Here is a 23,421-nt window from a genome sequence, read left to right as displayed (position 1 = left end):
TAAAAGCAGGTATCTGGGGTTTGTTTAGCTCAGGGGTCCTCAAACTACAGCCCGCGGGCCACATGCGGCCTGCCAAAACCATTTATCTGGCCCACTGGGTGTTTTTGCCGCCACTGTGTGCATAGGAATTTGTTCATAGTTTTTTTTTTTAAACTATAGTCCAGCCCTCCAACAGTCTGAGGGACAGTGAACTGGCCCTCTGTTTAAAAAGTTTGAGGACCCCTGGTTTAGCTTCTATAATTGAAACAGCTGCTTTCAGAGCTCAGAGCCGGGCCGCGGCAGGCAGGGAACCTTGGCTTCCTCCATCACTGGAGCAAGCAAGCCTCCTGTTTTGCTTCAGCTGCGTGGCTGCCGGCCACCATCTTTGTTGGTGGTTAATTTGCATATCTTGCTGATTAGCCTATGGGAAGTGTAGCGGAGGTACGGTTAATTTCAATCTTTGTCTATTATTAGATAGGATAATACTAATTTCCTTATGTCATGCCTTCAAGAATTTTAGTCATTCTTTTTACCAGTTAACACTTCCCTTAGAAAATCTTTTACAAGGCTGAAAGCTCACCTACTAGAAAATAATTTTGACGAGGATGTGGAGAAAAGGGAACCCTAGTACACTGCCAGTGGGAATGCAGACTGGTACAGCTACTGTGGAGAACAGTATGGAGTTTCCTCAAAAAATTAAAAATGGAACTCCCACTTGATCCAGTGATTCCACTTCTAGGAATATACCCGTAGAAATCAGAAACAGCAATCAGAAAGAATATATGCACCCCTATGTTCATAGCACAATTTAAAATAGCTAAGATTTGGAAACAACCCAAGTGCCCATCAACAGGTGGGTGGGTACAAAAAGCTATGGTACATTTACACAATGGAATACTATGCAGCTGTAATAAAGGAAGCACTCTTACCATTTGCAACAGCATGGGTGGACCTAGAGTATTATGCTAAGTGAAATAAGCCAGTCAGAGAAAGAAGTATTGCACTCATATGTGTAATGTAATGAACAAAATAAACTGATGAACAAAAACAGATCCAGAGACACAGAAGCATTAAACAGACTGTCAAACCTCACAAGGAAGGCCGGGGAAGGTGGCAGATAGGGAAGAGATCAACTAAAGAACTTGTATGCACATATACATAACCATGGTCACTGACAATAGGGTGAAGGCCTGGGGTGGGCTAGAAGTCAATGGGGAAGAAGGGAAACACATGCAATACTTTCAACAATAAAGATTTTTTTAAAAGAGTATCTTTCTTCTCTAAATGCATTTTTAAAGCCAGCTATATATAGCTATGTATGTGTGTGTGACACACACATAATGAAGTATAGCTTTCTCTACATACATAAAAGAATAAAGCCAGACCTAGCTGGTTTTTGGCTCAGTGGATAGAGCACCCGCCCGCAGACTGAAAGGTCCCAGGTTCTATTCATCAAGGACACGTACCTCAGCTGCAGACTCAATCCTGGCCCTGGTTGGGGCATGTGTGGGAGGCAACCAATTAATTGGCAAGTGTCTCACATTCATGTTTCTCTCACATTGATGTTTCTCTCTCTGTCTCTCCCCCTTCCACTCTCTAAAAATCAATGGAAAAATACCCTCGGGTAATTAACAAAAAAACCCAAAACAAAAAACAAAGCCAGTGCTAAAGAATAATGGTTGGCTGAATTACGTATGAGCTGCATCTACAAGACAGCAAATTATTAATTCTGATTTTGTGGCAGCTGTAACACGTTATACTCTCTCACTACTCAAGTCAATAGTGATTCTAAGTTAAGATGCCCACACCACTACCAACCTTTGTACAGCCAGAAAGTTAAGTGAATTCCTCCTCTCCCATGTGAACCAAATGGCACAGGAGGGTAAGACCTAAGACTCTGCAGGCCATGTGAGCATCCTTTGTTGGTTTTGCATAGTCTGAGGGTAAAATGTAAACCATAGAACCCTTTTATTTTTACTAGTAAGGAGGGTTGCACCTTTATTCTACCTTATAGAATCCTCTATATACCCTCTTAACACGTTTTTCCTTTTCATGTCTAAATATTGCCCATTCAAAAAAAAATTCCTTTTTGAGATAAACTTTAGCTTTTTGTAACTAAAAACTACATACTACTAAGTAAAAGAACAGTTTAAATTTTAACAAAAATACGTTAGCTGCCATATTTATCTTCAAGCAAGCTTCAGAATCCAAATCTGCATCTATTATTTTAACATCAATTATGCTTGCTTTCGTTCAAGTACCACCAATCATTACCAATATAAATCCAGCAAACCAAACAAGTGTCATTTCTTTCACTAAAAATGTATGGTATGGTCAAGTGAAATAGTACTTTATGAAACAGTTCATATATAAATATATTCTAAGTTATCAACTAATCAGCTTTACTTTTGACCACAACCATTTCCTTTTGTAAAATGGGGAATTCCTCCCCTAAGAGGTACTATTATGGAACCCTCTAAATTCCAGATGGAGATGGATAATTAGTATAAAGTTAAACACATTTAGCCAGTAAAGTGAAAGTGAAAATCCACCTCCTAGTCACACAAACATGAAAAACAGGCACACACAAAGAGTCAAGACTATAAAAGGGGGAGGAAGGGGCCAAATTATTATTTTAGAATTTGATTACAACCGATTTTGTTGGCATTAAAATTAAGAGATATTTTAAATTTGGATATGGATATAAACCAAAAACCAGAAATTAAGTTTAGTAAACGTGAGTAGTTTTCCAGTAATTACAGGTTAGAAGGCAGAAATCAATTTAGAGAAACAGACAAACTCATGTTTACAATGATTGTGCCACAGATTTAAATTTCAGTAGTGCATTAGTAAACTGTTCACATTTAGATCTTCACCTTGAGATTCGACAGCTGTTTCTTGAAAAATCTCTCAGTACCTTGTGCAAATAAATTGGTCTTCATGTGCCTTAGCACACTTAAAATTTTCTCCACTGTATATATATATATACAAAACACCTACCATTTGGGCAGGGCAAAATACATATACTTTCATAACAAAACTATAATGTACCTCTGAAGTATCAATATACACATAATACATGGTATACAGTATTTACAAAATATAAAACATAATACAAGCTGTTTGTAATTTTTTAAAACCCATCTTTTGCCCTCCTAGGTTACAACAAGGCAAATTTCCATTTCTGTACCAATTTTTTTTTCAAGAATTCAGGGATTTGGGAAAAACTATGTTTTATATACATACTGAAATCCGAGATCTAAGTTTGAACTTTTAGGAGAGTTTTTAAGTGTACTGCCATCAATTCCCTATTTTGGTTGGAATTTTCAATAGTGCTTCCCATCCAGTGACTAGGCGGTTTTGGAAGAACACTAGGAGAAGGTGGGTCACTAAACTTTGCCCCAGCATAATTTTCCTTTTGGCTCATTTCAGTTAGAAATGCCGATTTCTTCAAATGCTTTTTTTTAATGTTCTCAGTGTTTTTAAAAGGCTTTTTTTCCTGCTTCTGAATTATATCAGACGAAACAGAATCCTGCCAAAAGTTATTTTCATTTCTTTTTGCAGAGGTGATCTTGGTTAGTGGTAAGTTATATTTGCTTTTCTGTCTGTTTATCTTTGGTTGTTCACACAAATGCATACCATGAACAAGCTGCCCGTGGGGAATGGTAATTTTCTCCGATTTTCCCATGTTTGATTTTAAAACCTATAAAGACAAGGAACATAAAAGTGAATATAGTCTCATGATAGAAACCAGTCACAAACCTCATATTATGTATTTAATATATATTTAAATAGTTACATATTTAGTTACATTGAACTTTTAGTTCACTGTCTTGGTTAAAACCGTATGTTTGCTGCATTTATCACTGGATGTCCAAACATGTACATATCTGTTTGTATACCACTAAAAATATAGTTGATCACCACTGTTACCAGTATGCAATGTATAAACCAGTTCTAAAATGTCAAAGTAAAAAACCCAAAGTAACCCCCAGTCCATCTTTCTATAACTGTAAGGAAGAGTATGCCAGCCTGTTTCTGACAAAGGTCAGTGTTTTTACAATAGGATGTTGCCAAGAAAAATTTTCTAATGCTTTCATTTTGGTTGGTTGAGAGTCTGTTTAAAAATAAAAACTATGATAATAGGTATACTATTTACCTTTAAGACAGGTACTGTCAAAAAGCTAATTCAGAATAAATAAAAATTTTATTAGCAGAAGTCAGATTTTAGACGAAGAAGTGTTTTGATAATGGTTATTACGTATCCAGAAAAACTATCTCCTAGCTTCTGAAAACAAAATTTTTCAGATATTTAAATACTAAAATAAAAACTCAAATACTAAAATAATATCACTGTCTGTCATCTTTTCCAGGTATAGCAAGTCAGAAAACAAAAGTTTTCTGCCTGTCCCCTCCACTTTCTGGTTTCACACCTGCTCCAAAAACACTGCCACACTAATTCTATTTTCTTAACTCAAGTGATCCTTCTAGGAAGGCATGGCTGGATGGAAAGTATAAAGTAATCCATTAATCACATTGCCCTTCCAACACTTGAAATATGGTAGGGAAGCAGGACACAAATATACAAGAACTGGTTAACATATTCCATGTCATAAGGGAAGCTGCTAAGAGAGTCCCTAGTTTAACATCATTCTGGAAGAGAAAGGGGCTTACTGACCTGGAATCAAAGCACAAAAACTCGCTACATTATCACTAATATTTCAGAACAGCCTTCGAATTTTAAAACTTGAAAGCAATCTAAAATAATTTAAGAAATTGGCGCCAACAAATTTAATTTTTCCAATGGCACCGCTAGATAAGCTGCAAATCTCTCAGCGCAACAGCCTTTCAACAAATGGCAGTAACTTATTTTCATTTTATTATGGTGAAAAAGTTTGAAACTGAGTCAATAAAACGTTTTACTTTGATATAAAGGTGAATTTCAAGTCATTTTAACGATTTAATCCCACTGAGGTTTTTAATAAACTTTATAGCAGTCCAGGGGCACGACAATTGGGCAGCATAACGTCGATTCAATGGATAAGTCTTCTTTCGAGAATTTCAGTTTGGACGCAGTGAACCACCTTCCACGAAGAAGTCCCGCACAGCATACGGCAGACAACGTTAAACCCCGTTCATCGGATACACTAGCACACAAAATACATCGTTCCAAAGCGGCAAGAGGAACTGCGCCGCCGCGGCAGGCAGCTCTGGGAAGTTCGAAAGCACAGCTAAGTAGGGCGGCCCCGCGAGGGGCAGGGCCCCGGCTGGATGGGCGCCCTCACAGCTCAGCAGAGAGCGAGCCCCAGGGACTGGCGCCAGCGCGGCCCATCCCCAACGGCGCACCCGGGCGGCGTGAGTGTGCGCGCCCGGCGCCGGCCGACCGGTGCCGGAGGTCCCCACCGCCGGGAAAACAAGAAAGCGGGCCCCCACCCCTCCCGCGCCCACCCGCTCCCGGCCTCGCCTCCTTCATCAGCGCCCCAGCGACCCGCACGTAGCGCGCGCTGACGTCACCCCCGGGCCCCAGGCCGCCTCCCCCACCGCGCGCCCCGAACGCTGAAACCCCCTGGAACGCCGCCAGCCTTCTAAATCGGGGCTGTTGCTGGGGCGCAGCCGCTCCTCTCATTGGCTGGCCTTCGGGAGCCAATCAGCGGCGCCACCGCGAGCCTCTCCCTCCCCCCGTCCCCCGCTGCAAGAACAGAGCGGGCGTCACGGAAACTTCCCTCCCGAGTAAACAGCCGCCCCCCAGCCCGACCCCCCTACGGGCAGAGCACCAGCCCCAGGGCCCGGCGGCGGCCGTCGAAGGGCCGAATCCCCCAACGGTCCCCTGCCCCCTCGCGGCACTCACCTCCTTCCGTAACGAGAGTTGGCCGGGTGCCGCGGGGGGCAGCGGGCCGGGGAAAGGGTTCGCTTCCTCAGTTCGGCTTGCAGCCGCAGGACCCGGGGCTGAGGCGGCGGCCTGGCTCGGGGCTTCCTGCGCTCCGCTCGGGCCCGCGGAGGGGCTCCGCCCGCCCTCCAGGCTCGGCCGGTGCTGCTGGTACTGGTGGAAGCGACTGGGCAGCTGCCCCGCCGGGCTGGCCCGCACCTTCTTCTTTCGCCGCTTCTTTGGAGCGGCCCGAGGGGTGCCCCCCGCCGGGGCGAGACTGCAGTTGGGCAAAGGTGCTGGGGCTCGTGACTGCGGGGTCAGACACGGACCGTCCCCCCCTAGAAAGTGAGGGAGGAAGAGGGTAGGGGGCAGTGCCCGAGGGTCCGGAATCCGCGGTAAAGGCGGCGGGGCGGAGGTCACCATCGGGAGGGCCCCGAAGTAACCGCGGGCGGAAAAGCCGAGGGGGGCCAGGCGGCCGCTCAGGACCAGCGGCTCCCGCTGCGGGACGGAGACGACGGTCATAGCTCTGGGAGGAAAATGGTTCAGCAGGAGGAGGAGGAGCAAGCGAAGCCGGAGAGGACAGGGCGACGGCTGCTGCCGAGAGGCGAGCGGAGCACGGACGAGGACGCGGGCGGTGGCGGCGCAGCAACGAACAGCCTCCGCTCCAGCTCCGAGTGTTGTTATCGGAAGCTCCGCCCCATCACCCACCCACCTCCCCCCGAAAACCCAATCAGAACCCGACGGGGCACGCCACGCCCGCGGCCCCGCCTCCAGCGCCTCGGAAAGACACACGCACACAAACAAGCATCTTGCTGCAGAGGGGCACAAAGAGCGCGCACTGCGCAGGCGCCGCCCGCCGGCCCTTCGGGAAGAGTGGGCCCGGCGAACAATGAAGTTCCGCTCGCCCCACCTCCCCCGCCCTTTTCCTTCCTTCTCCCCTCACCTCGCCTTGCAGGCAGAGGTCGGGCTGAGTTTGGGATGGACTTGCGGGGTTACGAGGTTGGGGGGCGGGAGGAAGGGAGAAAGAATCCGGAAGCACCAAGGCCACTGACCTTGGGGAAGTAATGTCTTATTCCAGCCCTTTATCGGTTTGGGTTTTGTTGTGTTTTTTTTTTTTTTAAGATTTCAAAGTACGTTACGGGGATTTCTTTCCTAGCAACCGTGAAGAAACTCAGTCGTGGTTCACGTTCTTTTCCATTTACTCGGCTGAGCAACGCTGCTCGTTAGCCATTGGTAATCGGAGTAAGAATTAAGGGGGTGGAATTAAGTGATTGAAATCTGCCCCTTAATAGAGAAAAAGTTTTCCATAAATCCGTAATTGGGCGTTGGGAATGTTACTGCCTTCGTACTTGAAGGACTGTGAGACTTTGGGATCGCAGAACGCCGCCTGAGAGCGAATAGGAAGCAATGGAGGAGGCTTGCGTCCCCGAGAAAGTGGAACAGCTCTGCAGCACGGTGTTCTGCTCTGTTTGTAAATAGAAACCTCGCTCTCATCAGGTGCTCGCACTGCGCGCGCGCGCGCGCGCGCGCGCGCGCACACACACACACACACACACACACACACAAAAGAACTGTGGCGACTTAAATAAGAGCTGATGTGCCAGGAGCTGTTCTTTACGTAAATTATCTCATACAAATCGCACAACGCTAAGGAATAGTTCCTCATTTTATAGGACAGGAAACAGGTTTAGAGAGGCAAAAAGTACTTGTCAAACATCATACAGTAAATTAATATCAGAACTTGAACTCCAGTCTAGGTTTGGCAAGAACAGAGATTTAACATCCATACTGCCTGCCATACTAGATGGTAGGTTTTTAGAACGTAATAATCTTATACGTCTCTGTATCCTCAGTTTCTAACCAATACTTTTCAGCTTTGTAGTGCTTGATAAGTGTTTTATAATTAACTAGAGACCCGGTGCATGAAATTCGTGCACTGAGGGGGGGGGGATCCCTCAGCCTGGCCTGCGCCCCCTCGCAGTCCAGGAGCCCTGGGGGAGGGGGCGGGGGGGGGGCGGTGTCAGCCATCCTTCGGAGAGGCTCCCGCCACTCTCACAGCGTTTGCCAGCAGTGAGCCTGGCTCAGGGCTTCTGGCTGAGTGGTGCTCCCCCTGTGGGAGCGCACTGACCACCAGTGGGCAGCTCCTGCGTTGAGTGTCTGCCCCTTGGTGGTCAGTGCACATCATAGCGACTGGTGGTTTGGCCATTCGGTTGATTTACATATTACCCTTTTATTATATAGGATGTCAAGGTTTGGCAGCAGTAATATGCAGAATAATGATTCTCAATTAACTTTATATAAACTTTTAATACTATAGCCCATCATTAATGATTGTTGGATTTTATCATATTTGCTAGATTTACTCATTTTTTTGTGTTTCCAATGCTTAATACATAGTAAGTGCTTCTGTTCATTGGATGAATGGGAATCATATACTTCAAGAGCTGTAAAAGATCTTAGAGAACCTTTAATTCGAATTTTCTGGTCTACAAATTGAATTAGGACCTGGTGAGGAGAATGGCCTGGCAAGAGTTGGTGAAGAGTAGACAAAGATTATGAAACCTTTGGAATGAGTTAATTCTTTTGTTTTTAACAGTTTCTACCTTTTCAAGGCACTTTTCATCTTCTCTCATTTTATTCTAATCTAAAGGATGACTCTAATCCTAAAAAATAGGTTGCGATAGGTTCTATATAAAATACACATGATGTTTAAAAAGCCGCTAAAGATGAAGTACCTTGGCTAAGAGTTACACAGTGAGTCGGGGACTAAATCACTTGAACTCTTAATGCCTAGTCCAGTGCTCTTTTTACTATATCCCAAGGCCTAAGGTTTGACTTTATCTAGGTGTAACATCACATTGTCCTGGGGAATAATTTATCTTCCAGGAGCTGTTAATTGGAGTCAGTTCAGTGAGGCCCTTAATCAAGGACACCTATTATTGTCTATAAGTTATTGTGTGTGGTATTTAGTGTATTCTTTTGAGGTAACCTTGCGAGAGCATTTGAAATCTTGCTCCCCAGCATATGTCCTCAGTTTGGCTCAAATAAACTTTTATAAAAAAATATTTTTGCCCTGACTGGTTTGGCTCAGTGGATAGAGCGTTGGCCTGCAGACCAAAGGGTCCCGGGTTCGATTCCAGTCAAGGGCATGTACCTTGGTTGCGGGCATATCCCCAGTGGAGGGTGTGCAGGAGGCAGCTGATTGATGCGTCTCTCTCATCGATGTTTCTAACTCTCTATCCCTCTCCCTTCCTCTCTGTAAAAAAGTCAATAAAATATATTTAAAAAAAAAAAAAAGCCGAAACCGGTTTGGCTCAGTGGATAGAGCGTCGGCCTGCGGACTGAGGGGTCCCAGGTTCGATTCCGGTCAAGGGCATGTACCTGGGCTGCGGGCACATCCCCTGTGGGAGATGTGCAGGAGGCGGCTGGTCTATGTTTCTCTCCCATCGATGTTTCTAACTCTCTATCTCTCTCCCTTCCTCTCTGTAAAAAATCAATAAAATATATTTAAAAAAAATATTTTTAAAAAGAAGAAAAAAAAGAAAGGTAATCTTACCACCTGGATAAATGGCACTAAAATGGTGGCCACCAAGAGACCGTGAGCTGGAATGGACTGCCAGAAGAGAGCAGTCCAGGTTTTATGAATCAGATTATTGGATTTTGTGTTACTCTTTGTCTCTAATTCCTATAGGCCCTTAGTAAAGTCTCATTTTAATATTCAGACCTGGTTTCATCTGTGCTATATGATATAAAGAAAAAGGTCCGATGCTCTTGTCTGGGCCCGAGGGCCAATCAGGGAGGTAGCAAGACATTCAAGGCTGAAGTAAATCTTGGGCAGTCCTCAGGGCTCTTGAAGCTTTTGGTTCCAGAGCATGCCTTGGTTTTACTTTTGTTAATTCAACAGTTTCTTTAGAGGAGTTTTTTTTTGTTTTTGTTTGTTTTAATTGAAAAGTAAACCATGTATTAAAGAGTGGGAAAAAGAGCTAAAGGCACCTGAGGACTAAGGCTAAGATATTCAGAGGAAATGGAATGGTGCAAATGGGAATACCATCCTGGGACTTGGTGACTGACAGCATGAGTCTAATGGAGAGACCAGACCAGGTAGAAGTATTAGGGTGAGGGGTTAAGAAGAAGGCAGAATAAAAGAGATGGCTCTCAGACTTTCAATCTGGTTCATTTGGAGAGAAATGATAGCCTTGACAGGAATATGAAAATCAAAAAGGGTAATTTGAAGAGAAAATTTACTCCCGTGGTTTAGTAAGGATTTATTTTTGATGTTCTTAATTTTAAAGCCAAATTATTTGCAAATTTTATTTTGTCTCTCAAAAACAAAAGAACCCCAAATAAGTTGTTTTTTCTTGCTTATGAACCCCTGATAGAAACAGTGTTCTTACTCTTGTTCAGTATGAAAACATGAAAATCTGTTTGCCTCCATGGAAATCACTGCTTCCAATCTGTTTACCTCTGGCTACTTCATTTGGCATTTTCAGAAAATAAGACTTAAACTACTTACAAGAAATTTAAAATAAATTAAGGAAAATGGAACATTTCCGTGAAAATGAAACATCCCGTGTCAAATCTCCTCTATTTTTCAGGTCCCGGTATAGTCTATTTAATCCTGTTCTTCTGGTAAGCTAAAATCTCATGAGAAAAACTGCATGTTTCCTTTTTAGAAAATACTGCAGTGCTCCAATTTTTTAAAAAAATGTTTTTATTGATTTTTAGAGAGAGAGAGGAGGGGAGGGAGGGAGAGAGAGAGAGAGGGAGAGAGAGAAACATTGATTGGCTCATTGGCTGCCTTCCTTTGCATAATATTACATGAGTAATATTGCATAGGAGTATCAGAAACTGCCTCATTGGAAACAAGAACTATTTAAATAAAAACCCGGGTGTAGGCTGCATCTGCACATGCACAGCATGATGAAGCACACTGAGAGCAACCATGGGGACAGCTTCTGGCACTCACACCACACGGGATACATCTGCCACATGGACAGGAAAGCGAGGGTGAAGGAGGGAGTGAGGGGAAAGAGAGGAGTGTGGCTCAGTTCTGGTTCTGGAACTGATTGGCCAGCCAGTCCAGTCCCTCATAGAGGCCAGCCCCAGTGATGGCAGAGGTGGCCTGAAGGTACCAGTTCCTGTGGTGCAGAGAGTGCAGGCCCAGCTTGTCTGTGATCTCAGCTGTGCTCATGGCATTGGGGAGGTCCTGCTTGTTTGCAAACACTAGCAGGACAATATCAGTGAACTCCACCACCATCCGCATGAGCGCCTCTCTGGCCTCGTCCATGCGTTCTTGGTCAGTGCTGTCAACCACAAAGATGAGCCCTTGTCCGTTTGGGCAGCAGTGGCGCCACAGAGGCCGGATCTTGTCCTGGCTGTTCGCGTCCCACACGATAAAGCTGATGTTCTTATACTTCACAGTCTCCACGTTGAAACCTATCGTGGGAATGGTGGTAAAGATCTCACCCAACTTCAGTTTGTACAGGATGGTGGTCTTCCCAACACCGTCCAAGCCCACCATAAGAATGCACATTTCTTTTTTGCCAAAAAGGCCCTTGAAGAGGTTCGCAAAGATATTTCCCATGCTGTAGACCAGAGGGAGAGACACTGGTCAGAGAAACCCTTGGCAGCCACGGTGCTGCTGCTGCTGCTGCTGCTGCTACTGCTGCTCTGAGCCAGGCACTGGTTCTATTTTGTCACTCTTTAGCAGATATTTGCTGACCCTTATTCTAATTCTTCTCATTGCTGTGACACTTGCTCTGTCACTACCCATTAACTCACTATTTAAAGTTCAAAGTCCAGAGCAAGTGACTGGTGCAGTTTCAATTGGTCTAGATTACTGATTCGTCACCATCATCCTGGTTCAACAGAACTGTTTTACTAGACACTCCTCTGGGTGGCACTTGGCTAGGATGACGAGACAGGGGGCAAGGCACCTATCTATAAGGAGTCATTGCGGATCACTTCAGGGACCACTTCAAGAAGTTTGGCCAGCGCAGTACTTTGCACAACCTATCTCCCAGGCACAGAGCCTTCTTTTTGTCCCTGCAATTCTAGGAATCCAAGGGAAGTGAGAAGGACTGTAGAAACTCTGGGAAGCTCTGGCTTTTCTTGGAAAGTTGGATTTCTCTCCACACTGCCCCGTCATCCCTGATGAAGCAACAATTGACTGGAACAATTTAAAGAGGTCTGTGCTCATCCAGCTCATTTCACTCTTTACTTACCTGACTCTCTAGGCAAATCAGCTTGAAACTCCTCCAGAGATTGGAGGCAGTGAGACAAATGGCAATCACTTAGCAGTGAGACACCTGAAGACTCAGGCTAAGATATTCAGAGGAAATGGAATGGTGCACATGGGAATACAATCCTGAGTCTTGGTGACTGAGAACATGAGTCTAATGGAGATAGGCTAGAAGTATAAAGGTGAGGTGTAAGAAGAAGGCAGAATAAAAGAGATGGGTCCCAGACTTTCACTCTGGTTCATTTGGAGAGAAATGACAGGAATATGAAAATCCAAAAGGGGCAATTTAAAAAGAAACTTTATTTCCATGGTTTAGTAAAGTTTTATTTTTGATGTTCTTTTTTTTTAAATTAAATCTTTATTGTTCAGATTATTACATTTGTTCCTCTTTTTTCCCCCCCATAACTCCCCTCCTCCCAGTTCCCGCCCCACCCTCCGCCCTCACTCCCCACCCACTGTCCTCATCCATAGGTGCACGAGTTTTGTCCAGTCTCTTCCCGCATCTCCCACACCCCTTTCCCCCCCAAGAATAGTCAGTCCGTTCCCTTTTTATGTCCCTGATTCTATTATAATCACCAGTTTATTCTGTTCATCAGATTATTTATTCACTTGTTGATAGATGCATATTTGTTGTTCATAATTTGTATCTTTACCTTTCTCTTCTTCTTCCTCTTCTTAAAGGATACCTTTCAGCATTTCATATAATACTGGTTTGGTGGTGATGAACTCCTTTAGCTTTTTCTTATCTGTGAAGCTCTTTATCTGACCTTCAATTCTGAATGATAGCTTTGCTGGATAAAGTAATCTTGGTTGTAGGTTCTTGGCATTCATCACTTCGAATATTTTTTGCCACTCCCTTCTGGCCTGCAAAGTTTCTGTTGAGAAATCAGCTGACAGTCAGATGGGTACTCCCTTGTAGGTAACTGAGTTTCTTTCTCTTGCTGCTTTTAAGATTCTCTCTTTGTCTTTTGCTCTTGGCATTTTAATTATGATGTGTCTTGGTGTGGTCCTTTTTGGATTCCTTTTGTTTGGGGTTCTCTGAGCTTCTTGGACCTGTAAGTCTATTTCTTTCACCAGGTGGGGGAAGTTTTCTGTCATTATTTCTTCAAATAGGTTTTCAATGTCTTGCTCTCTCTCATCTTCTGGCACCCCTATAATTCTGATGTTGGTACGCTTGAAGCTGTCCCAGAGGTTCCTTACACTATCCTCGCATTTTGGATTCTTTTTTCATTTTGCTTTTCCGGTTAGGTGTTTTTTGCTTCTTCGCATTTCAAATCTTTGACTTGATTCTTGCGCCCCTCTGGTCTGCTGTTGGGAGTCTATATCATATTCTTTATTTCAGTCCATGTATGCTTAATTTCTACTTGGTTCTTTATCACAACATCGAGGGTCTCATTAGATTTCTTGAGGATCTCACTACATTTATCGGCAGTTTTTAGAAAATTATTGAAAGACCTTAAAAGTGTGGTTTTGAGGTCTATATCTTCCATTTCTGACATTTGCGTCCTGTTTCTTTGTCTCCGCATTTTTTTATGTTTTCTTGGTGCACCCCCTAGTGGTCTTTGTGTGCAGTCTTGTTGTAGTTAAGCCTTGATTGTTGTAGGTAATACTAGAGGGCATTTGAGCTCCAGGCCAAGTGGCTGTGAGAATCAGGTGTGTCTGCAGTGAGTGAACTTCTGTCCTCTAGGGAGGTGCTAATCTAGCCTTTGCCTGAGGCTATCTGGCAAATGGCTCTGTGAGGGCTTGGGCGGGGCGTGTCCCAGTGGGGAGCGAGCAGTTATGGCTGCTCTCAGTCCCCTCCTGGGGGCTCTGCCTCTCAGAGTCCCAGCAACCGCTGCAAACCTTGGAGAGAAAGCTGCCTTCGAGTTCCAACCAAAGCCAGACAGTCCCGTTTGAGTCTGGGTCCCTAGAGACTCGCCTGGATCTGGAGCTCAGAATCTGAGACTCCCTCCCAATTGAAACAGACAACCGCGCCCTCAGCCACCAGCCCGCTCCGCGCACCTCCGCACCTTAGTATTTGAGTTCAGCACTGCGCCTCCTCTGAGTCTCGGTATGTTATTCTCTTTCCTCCTAGTTGTAGAACTTCCACTCAGCCAGCCTTCCTGTGGTTCTGGATGATGTCCGTTCTGTCTTTTCATTGCATTTTTGAAGTGGTTGTACGAGGCAGCAAACTCCAGCGTTAACCTATCCCGCCATCTTGGTTCCTCTTGATGTTCTTAATTTTAAAGCCAAATTAATTGCAAGTTTTGTTTGTCTCTCAAAAACAAAAGAACCCCCAAATAATTAAGTTGTTTTTTACTTGCTTATGAACCCCTGATAGAAAAAATGTTCTTACTCTTGTTCAGTATAAAAACATGGACATTTGTTTACCTCCATGGAAATCACTGCCTCCAATCAATCTGTTTACCTTTGGTTATTTCATTTGACAATTTCAGAAAATAAGACAAATTACTTGCAAGGAATTTAAAGAAAATGCATTGAAACATATCATGTCAAATCTTTATTTTCAGATCCCAGAATAGTCAATTTAATCCTGTCCTTCTAGTCAGCTAAAATCCCATGAGAAAGACAGCTCAGCTCATTTTTAGAAAATACTGCAGTGCTCCAATTTTAAAAATATGTGTTTTTATTGATTTTTGGAGAGAGAAAGAGAAACATGGATTGGCTGATTGGCTGCCTCTGTTGCATAATGCATGTGAGTACCAGAAACAAGAATTATTTAGATAAAAACCTGGGTGTAGGCTGCATCTGCACATGCACAGCATGATGAAGCACACTAAGAGCAACCATGGGGACAGCTTCTGGCACTCACACCACAGGGATACATCTGCCACATGGACAGGAAAGCGAGGGTGAAGGAGGGAGTGAGGGGAAAGAGAGGAGTGTGGCTCAGTTCTGGTTCTGGAACTGATTGGCCAGCCAGTCCAGTCCCTCATAGAGGCCAGCCCCAGTGATGGCAGAGGTGGCCTGAAGGTACCAGTTCCTGTGGTGCAGAGAGTGCAGGCCCAGCTTGTCTGTGATCTCAGCTGTGCTCATGGCATTGGGGAGGTCCTGCTTGTTTGCAAGCACTAGCAGGACAACATCCTTGAGCTCTGTCATCATCCGCATCAACTCCTGTCTGGCTTCTTCCATGCGTTCTTGGTCAGTGCTGTCAACCACAAAGATGAGACCTTCTCCGTCTTTGCAGTATTGGCTCCACAGAGGCCGGCTCTTGTCCTGGCTGGCTGCATCCCACACGACGAAGCTGATATTCTTACACTCCAAAGTCTCCAGGTTGAAACCTATCGTGGGAACTGTTTCCACGACCTCATTCAGCTTCAGTTTGTACAGGATGGTGGTCTTCCCAGCACGGTCCAGGCCCACCATGAGAATGCGCATCTCTTTTTTGCCAAAAAGGCCCTTGAAGAGGTTCGCAAAGATATTTCCAATGCTGTAGACCAGAGGGAGAGACAATGGCCAGAGAAACCCTTGGCAGCCACGGTGCTACTGATGCTTCTGCTCCTCTGAGCCAGGAGCTCGTTCTATTTTGTCACTCTTTAGCAGATATTTGTTGACCCTTATTCTAATTCTTTTCATTGCGGTGACACTTGCACTGTCACTACCAATGAACTGAGTATTTAAAGTTCCAAGTCCAGAGAGAGCAAGTGACTGGTGCAGGTTCAATTGTTCTAGATTAGATGATTCATCACCATCATCCTGGTTCCACAACTGTTTTACTAGACACTCCTCTGGGTGGCACTTGGTTAGGATGATGAGCCAGTGGACAAGGCACCGATCTATAAGGAGTCATTGAGGATCACTTCAGGGACCACTTCAAGAAGTTTGGCCAGTGCAGTACCTTGCACAACCTATCTCCCAGGCACAGAGCATCCTTCTTTTTGTCCATGCAATTCTAGGAATCCAAGGACAGCGAGATGGCCTGTGGAAACTCTGAGAATCTCTGGCTTTTCTTGGAAAGTTGGATTTCTCTCAACACTGCCCCGTCATCCCTGAAGAAGCAACAATTGTCTGGAGCTGAGTAGAGACTTTTAAAGAGGCCTGTGCTCATCCAGCTCATTTCACTCTTTACTTACCTGACTCTTTAGGCAAATAAGCTTGAAACTCCTGCAGAGATTGGAGGCAGTGGACAAATGGCAATCACTTAGCAGTGAGACACCGGAAGCCGCAGGCTAAGATATTCAGAGGAAATGGAATGGTGCACATGGAATACAATCCTGAGTCTTGGTGACTGACAACATGAGTGTAGTGGAGATAGTTAGAAGTATAAAGGTGAGGTGTAAGAAGAAGGCAGAATAAAAGAGATGGGTCCCAGACTTTCACTCTGGTTCATTTGGAGAGAAATGACAGGAATATGAAAATCCAAAAGGGGCAATTTAAAAAGAAAATTTATTTCCATGGTTTAGTAAAGTTTTATTTTTGATGTTCTTAATTTTAAAGCCAAATTAATTGCAAGTTTTGTTTGTCTCTCAAAAACAAAAGAACCCCCAAATAATTGTTTTTTTACTTGCTTATGAGCCCCGATAGAAAAAATGTTCTTACTCGTTTAGTATAAAAACATGGACATTTGTTTACCTCCATGGAAATCACTGCCTCCAATCAATCTGTTTACCTTTGGTTATTTCATTTGACAATTTCAGAAAAATAAGACAAATTACTTGCAAGGAATTTAAAGAAAATGGACTGAAACATACCATGTCAAATCTTTATTTTCAGATCCCAGAATAGTCAATTTAATCCTGTCCTTCTAGTCAGCTAAAATCCCATGAGAAAGACAGCTCAGCTCATTTTTAGAAAATACTGCAGTGCTCCAATTTTAAATATATATGTTTTTATTGATTTTTGGAGAGAGAGAAACATGGATTGGCTGCCTCCGTTGCATAATTCATGTGAGTACCAGAAACAAGAACTATTTAAATAAAAACCCGGGTGTAGGCTGCATCTGCACATGCACAGCATGATGAAGCACACTGAGAGCAACCATGGGGACAGCTTCTGGCACTCACACCACAGGGATACATCTGCCACATGGACAGGAAAGCGAGGGTGAAGGAGGGAGTGAGGGGGAAGAGAGGAGTGTGGCTCAGTTCTGGTTCTGGAACTGATTGGCCAGCCAGTCCAGTCCCTCATAGAGGCCAGCCCCAGTGATGGCAGAGGTGGCCTGAAGGTACCAGTTCCTGTGGTGCAGAGAGTGCAGGCCCAGCTTGTCTGTGATCTCAGCTGTGCTCATGGCATTGGGGAGGTCCTGCTTGTTTGCAAGCACTAGCAGGACAACATCCTTGAGCTCTGTCATCATCCGCATCAACTCCTGTCTGGCTTCTTCCATGCGTTCTTGGTCAGTGCTGTCAACCACAAAGATGAGACCATGTCTGCCTGGGCAGTATTGGCTCCAAAAAACCCGGCTCTTGTCCTGGCTGTGTACGTCCCACACAACGAAGCTGATGTTCTTATACTCCAAAGTCTCCAGGTTGAAACCTATCGTGGGCGTGGTGGTCACGACCTCATTCAGCTTCAGTTTGTACAGGATGGTGGTCTTCCCCGCAGCGTCCAGGCCCACCATGAGAATGCGCATTTCTTTTTTGCCAAAAAGGCCCTTAAAGAGGTTCGCAAAGATATTTCCCATGCTGTAGAGCAGAGGGAGAGACAATGGCCAGAGAAACCCTTGGCAGCCACGGTGCTGCCGCTGCTGCTGCTGCTCTGAGCCAGGAGCTCGTTCTATTTTGTCACTCTTTAGCAGATATTTGCTGACCCTTATTCTAACTCTTTTCATTGCTGTGACACTTGCACTGTCACTACCCATTAACTCACTATTTAAAGTTCAAAGTCCAGGTCTCCCGTGGGAGGCTCGCGCTCTTTGCCACGGTGGCTACCACCGCGCGCTTGGAGGGGGGAACGCCCGTCCGCACCACCTGGCGCGCCGGGGAGGAGCCGCTGCGCACCTGGGGACGGGGCGGTCCTACCACCGCGGGCGAGGGCGGGCGCCCCGCCGACCCGGTTCCCGGCGGAGGTTGAGGAGGAGCCGGCCCACGGTCCTCAGCGCTGGCGAGGAGGGAAGCCCGCTGACCGGCTTGTGAGGGAAGTCAGAGGTCAGGCCATAGTGCCTCTGGTGTTACCATAGTAACCGGGGCCGGATGTGGCGACCTTCAGGTGCGACAGCCCTGGGGCCGAGCGCGAGAGCCCGCGGCCGCGCCGAGGAGCGGTGGGCGTCCTGCGGGGAGGAGGCTGGGCCTTCGCGAGCGCAGTGGGGACGGCAGGGAGGGGAGGGTGACCTGAGAAACCGCACAAAGGCTCCCGCGGCCCGGAAACTCCACGGGGCACCTCTGCCCCCCGCCGCCGCCCCGGAAGCGGAAACATAAGTCCGCGCTCCCGGCCCCTCCCCCTCCTCCTGCCGCTGCCACGTTGCCGAAACGGAAGAAGCTGACTCAGCTGCAGCCGCCGCCCCAGGACCTCCCAGCCTTCTGGGCCCTTCCCCCCCTGGCCAATGGAAAGCCTGGGGACCCCAAGTCAGCTCTTCGCAGAGGTCCCCTAGGATCAAGGGGACTGATGATTCCGCCACAGTCTCCCACCTGCTCCCCGGAGCAGATGCCCAATGTGGGGAGGCTTCGGCCCCAGGTCTCGCCCATATGGTCGCGGTTGGGGGTGGGGTGGGGGTGGCGGGTCAGTTCTGACCCTCCTTTTCCTGGGCCAGACCAAGGTAGTCCCCCCAGGGGAGGCTTTCACGAAGAACAGAGACATCCTCGAAGGCTCAAGAGCTGGCCGCTTGTCAAGAAGACCTGCCCCCTGGAGGATGAACCCCAGGTTATGGAAGACAAATCTAACCGCCTGGTCTGCCGACACTTTGCCAAAAAAGGGCGCTGTCGATATGAGGACCTCTGTGCCTTCTACCACCCAGGCGTCAACGGACCTCCTCTGTGAGCCTGCCTTCCCGGCCGAGCTGGAGGGAGCCCTCGAGACCCAGCGGCCATGCATTTCCCACCGCCCTCCGTCCCCTCCCCCATTTGGGGTTCAGAGCTGTGTTTCATCACTGGGGGGAGGTGGGCGCTCTTTCTGCGGATCCAGCCTCCAGAGCCTCGCCTTCAGGCCCCCATCTCGGCTGCCTCCTGGGTCCTCTCCCCTCGCCACTGACTGCGGAGCAGGAGACGCTCCGGGTGCTGCCTCTTGTGCGTCTGTCCAGCAGCCCGCTGCTGCCCTCGAGTCCGGAGCCTGGAGCGGCTTCCTCCCACCCCTCTGGCTGCTTGTCTCAGGCTCCCCATGTGCGCACCCTGCCCCCTGTGTTGGCAGCTGCTCGGAGGAACTCCCAGGCTGTCTGGCCAGGGGTCAAGTTCGGATGACGGACAGTCCCTCCTGAAAGGCCGCTCGCCTGCTCTTGGATCCCGTAGCTTCGCCATCAGCCGCGTGGCTGTGTTCGCTGTGCTTGGTGAACACGCACCCCCGTAGCCTTCCTCAGTGTCCGGGGCCTGTCTGTGGCTTCTCCACACTAGAGTTTCTGCCGAAACCAGTGAGGCTCTTGGTGCCTCTCTGCTCCCCCCACCCCAACAGGGAGGACCGGGAGCTTCCCGCGAGGCTGCCTCCCTGGCCCCCGTTCTTCTGGGGTCCCTTTTTCTGGGTCTGACCCGGGCCCAGGAGGTGTGCTCTAAGCCTCTGGTGGGCCCACCCTCTTCCTCCACGGCCGTGCTCCTTAGCCCAGTCCCTGGGAGGCCACAGGCCTTCCCTGTGAATTCTGTGCATCTCCACCTGGACAGCCCTGCCGCCCTCTCCCCACCTCCGTCGCTGCTGCTGGTTGTTTTCTGTGAAAACGGCAATGAGCCGACTCAGTCTTGAACTGGCCCTGAGGACGGGTCAGGAGTTGTGTGGACAAGAGGGAGGGTGAGAGCCGCTGGAGAACTGAAAATGAATTTTGTTTCTTTTTAACATTTTTTACATTAGTAATAAATGCAGTGGAAACAAACAAACAAACAAAAAAGTTCAAAGTCTGGAGAGAGCAAGTGACTGGTGCAGTTTCAATTGGTCTAGATTAGATGATTCGTCACCATCATCCTGGTTCCACAACTGTTTTACTAGACACTCCTCTGGGTGGCACTTGGCTAGGATGATGAGCCAGGGGGCAAGGCACCGATCTATAAGGAGTCATTGAGGATCACTTCAGGGACCACTTCAAGAAGTTTGGCCAGCGCAGTACCTTGCACAACCTATCTCCCAGGCACAGAGCATCCTTCTTTTTGTCCATGCAATTCTAGGAATCCAAGGGAAGTGAGATGGCCTGTGGAAACTCTGGGAATCTCTGGCTTTTCTTGGAAAGTTGGATTTCTCTCAACACTGCTCCGTCATCCCTGAAGAAGCAATAATTGTCTGGAGCTGAGTAGAGACTTTTAAAGAGGTCTGTGCTCATCCAGCTCATTTCACTCTTTACTTACCTGACTCTTTAGACAAATAGCTTGAAACTCCTGCAGAGATTGGAGGCAGTGGACAAATGGCAATAACTTAGCAGTGAGACACCTGAAGCCGCAGGCTAAGATATTCAGAGGAAATGGGATGGTGCACATGGGAATACAATCCTGAGTCTTGGTGACTGACAACATGAGTCTAGTGGAGATAGGCTAGAAGTATAAAGGTGAGGTGTAAGAAGAAGGCAGAATAAAAGAGATGGGTCCCAGACTTTCACTCTGGTTCATTTGGAGAGAAATGACAGGAATATGAAAATCCAAAAGGGGCAATTTAAAAAGAAAATTTATTTCCATGGTTTAGTAAAGTTTTATTTTTGATGTTCTTAATTTTAAAGCCAAATTAATTGCAAGTTTTGTATGTCTCTCAAAAACAAAAGAACCCACAAATAATTGTTTTTTACTTGCTTATGAACCCCTGATAGAAAAAATGTTCTTACTCTTGTTCAGTATAAAAACATGGACATTTGTTTACCTCCATGGAAATCACTGCCTCCAATCAATCTGTTTACCTTTGGTTATTTCATTTGACAATTTCAGAAAATAAGACAAATTACTTGCAAGGAATTTAAAGAAAATGGACTGAAACATACCATGTCAAATCTTTATTTTCAGATCCCAGAATAGTCAATTTAATCCTGTCCTCTAGTCAGCTAAAATCCCATGAGAAAGACAGCTCAGCTCATTTTTAGAAAATACTGCAGTGCTCCAATTTTAAAAATATGTGTTTTTATTGATTTTTGGAGAGAGAAAGAGAAACATGTTGGCTGATTGGCTGCCTCTGTTGCATAATGCATGTGAGTACCAGAAACAAGAATTATTTAGATAAAAACCCGGGTATAGGCTGCATCTCCACATGCACAGCATGATGAAGCACACTGAGAGCAACCATGGGGACAGCTTCTGGCACTCACACCACAGGGATACATCTGCCACATGGACAGGAAAGCGAGGGTGAAGGAGGGAGTGAGGGGGAAGAGAGGAGTGTGGCTCAGTTCTGGTTCTGGAACTGATTGGCCAGCCAGTCCAGTCCCTCATAGAGGCCAGCCCCAGTGATGGCAGAGGTGGCCTGAAGGTACCAGTTCCTGTGGTGCAGAGAGTGCAGGCCCAGCTTGTCTGTGATCTCAGCTGTGCTCATGGCATTGGGGAGGTCCTGCTTGTTTGCAAGCACTAGCAGGACAACATCCTTGAGCTCTGTCATCATCCGCATCAACTCCTGTCTGGCCTCGTCCATGCGTTCCTGGTCAGTGCTGTCCACCACAAAGATGAGACCATGTCTGCCTGGGCAGTTTTGGCTCCAAAAAACCCGCATCTTGTCCTGGCTGTTTACGTCCCACAAGACGAAGCTGATGTTCTTATATTCCACAGTCTCCACGTAGAAACCTATCGTGGGCGTGGTGGTCACGACCTCATTCAGCTTCAGTTTGTACAGGATGGTGGTCTTCCCAGCACGGTCCAGGCCCACCATGAGAATGCGCATCTCTTTTTTGCCAAAAAGGCCCTTAAAGAGGTTCGCAAAGATATTTCCCATGCTGTAGACCAGAGGGAGAGACAATGGCCAGAGAAACCCTTGGCAGCCACGGTGCTGCTCCGAGCCAGGCGCTGGCTCTCTCTTGTGACTCTTTAGCAGATACTTGTTTATCCTTACTGTAATGCTCTGTCATTGCTATGACTCAACCACTCTTTCTGTTTGTGCTTTTGTGTATTCCACTTCCACTGTCACTATCAATTAACTTACTGTTTTCTAAAGTTCAAAGTCCAGAGAGAGAACAGGTGCAGTTTCAATTGGTCTAGAATAGATGATTTATCACCATCATCCTGGTTCAACAGAACTGTCTTACTGGACACTCCTCTGGGTGGCACCTGACTACGATGAGGACCCCCGGTGGGTGAGGCACCTAAGGAGTTTTGAGGACCACCTCAGGGACTACTTTGAGAAGTTTTGCCAACCCATTACATTGCATAATGTTTAAAGATTTCTTCTTTTTGTCCCTGCAATTCCAGGAATCCAAGGGATGTGAGATAACCTGTGGAAAGTGGGGATCCCTCCTGTTTGGTATAGGGGACGAACCTGCAATCTGGTATGTGCCATGACCAGGAATCAAGCCGGTGACCTTTTGGTGCCTCGGTCGATGCTCAACCACTTAGCCACTCAAAAGAAGTCCCCCAATTTTTACAGTATTTGGACTTAGGGTGATACGATAAAGTAGAATTTAAGCCACTAGGGCTCTTTCTACTGTATGATGTTAACAGGTTACAAAATGAATAGTTGTTTTAGAGAAGTAATTATAATTTTCAGGCCCAAGTAAAATTGTGTAGAGGTTTTTTTTTTTTTGGTAGTTTAAAACCCCAGAACATAAAAATGAAAGTGAGATTTGGCTGATGATTTTCTCTTAATTCTTCTTAAGAAAACATTTCCATGTCCTTATAACATCCAGAAAGATTGAGGATTTTTACAAAACAATCAAGTCAACATTGCCTGAATTATCTTTACCATGTTCTTATTTTATCCTTAAAAACTTAAGATTTGTACAAGAAAATAAAACTGATATTCCCTGTGCTATGTCATTTTAAAATATTCCTGAACATACAGAGGAAGGCCAAAAGAATGTTTGAAATGCACAGCTAAAGAACAACTACAACCACCTTCACAGAGGAGTTCAAAATGAAGTTTTGATGTTGATGTTTTGCCAAATTTTCTCTGAGAAAATTTGATTATGACTTGCAGCCAAATATGACTCATTGCTGTAAGTGTTATATCTAAAATGATATAATTAGTTTTTTGAGTTTCAGGGGAGAAAAAAGGTGATATTTTAGCTTAACTAATAAGTTAACATATTACAGTTACTCTTCACATGTACAAGTGCATATAATGTGATTAGGTTAAATACTGACAC

At 46.0% G+C, this 23,421-nt stretch overlaps 5 protein-coding genes and 1 pseudogene across 6 annotated transcripts; 1 reads left to right on the top strand and 5 right to left on the bottom strand.

The window, feature by feature from the left end:
• Positions 1–975: 975 nt before the first annotated feature.
• Positions 976–6,533, bottom strand: PNRC1 (proline rich nuclear receptor coactivator 1). Its single transcript, XM_081093939.1, has 2 exons — positions 5,828–6,533; positions 976–3,682 (listed from the first exon to the last, which is right to left on the bottom strand). The coding sequence occupies exons 1-2, from the start codon at positions 6,365–6,367 to the stop codon at positions 3,239–3,241; spliced, it is 984 nt and encodes a 327-aa protein (XP_080950065.1). The 5' UTR covers positions 6,368–6,533; the 3' UTR covers positions 976–3,238.
• Positions 6,534–10,889: 4,356 nt separating this feature from the next.
• Positions 10,890–11,441, bottom strand: LOC308520899 (ADP-ribosylation factor 1-like; the record flags this gene model as incomplete). The annotated part of the gene is made up of 1 exon (XM_081093594.1): positions 10,890–11,441. The coding sequence occupies exon 1, from the start codon at positions 11,427–11,429 to the stop codon at positions 10,890–10,892; it is 540 nt and encodes a 179-aa protein (XP_080949720.1). The 5' UTR covers positions 11,430–11,441.
• A 3,534-nt stretch (positions 11,442–14,975) lies between these two features.
• On the bottom strand, positions 14,976–16,324 carry LOC308520837 (ADP-ribosylation factor 1-like; the record flags this gene model as incomplete). Its single annotated transcript, XM_081093555.1, has 2 exons — positions 14,976–15,553; positions 16,297–16,324. The coding sequence occupies 2 exons, from the start codon at positions 16,322–16,324 to the stop codon at positions 14,976–14,978; spliced, it is 606 nt and encodes a 201-aa protein (XP_080949681.1).
• Positions 16,325–16,907: 583 nt separating this feature from the next.
• LOC308521832 (ADP-ribosylation factor 1-like) lies at positions 16,908–18,303 on the bottom strand. Its single transcript, XM_081094944.1, has one exon. The coding sequence runs from the start codon at positions 17,881–17,883 to the stop codon at positions 17,167–17,169; it is 717 nt and encodes a 238-aa protein (XP_080951070.1). The 5' UTR covers positions 17,884–18,303; the 3' UTR covers positions 16,908–17,166.
• LOC308520836 (proline-rich protein 3-like) lies at positions 18,215–18,998 on the top strand (annotated as a pseudogene). The gene is made up of 2 exons: positions 18,215–18,230; positions 18,516–18,998. The product of its transcript is annotated as a proline-rich protein 3-like (transcript).
• A 543-nt stretch (positions 18,999–19,541) lies between these two features.
• LOC308521831 (ADP-ribosylation factor 1-like) lies at positions 19,542–22,876 on the bottom strand. Its single transcript, XM_081094943.1, has one exon. It carries the CDS (start codon positions 22,053–22,055, stop codon positions 21,516–21,518), a length of 540 nt encoding a protein of 179 aa, XP_080951069.1. The 5' UTR covers positions 22,056–22,876; the 3' UTR covers positions 19,542–21,515.
• Between the last annotated feature and the right edge of the window lie 545 nt (positions 22,877–23,421).

This window comes from Myotis nattereri (assembly GCF_964212035.1).
Source record: "Myotis nattereri genome assembly, chromosome: 6".
Lineage (NCBI taxonomy): Eukaryota > Metazoa > Chordata > Mammalia > Chiroptera > Vespertilionidae > Myotis > Myotis nattereri.
Note: the sequence above shows the minus strand (reverse complement) of the source record. Positions and strands in the feature narration are given on the sequence as shown.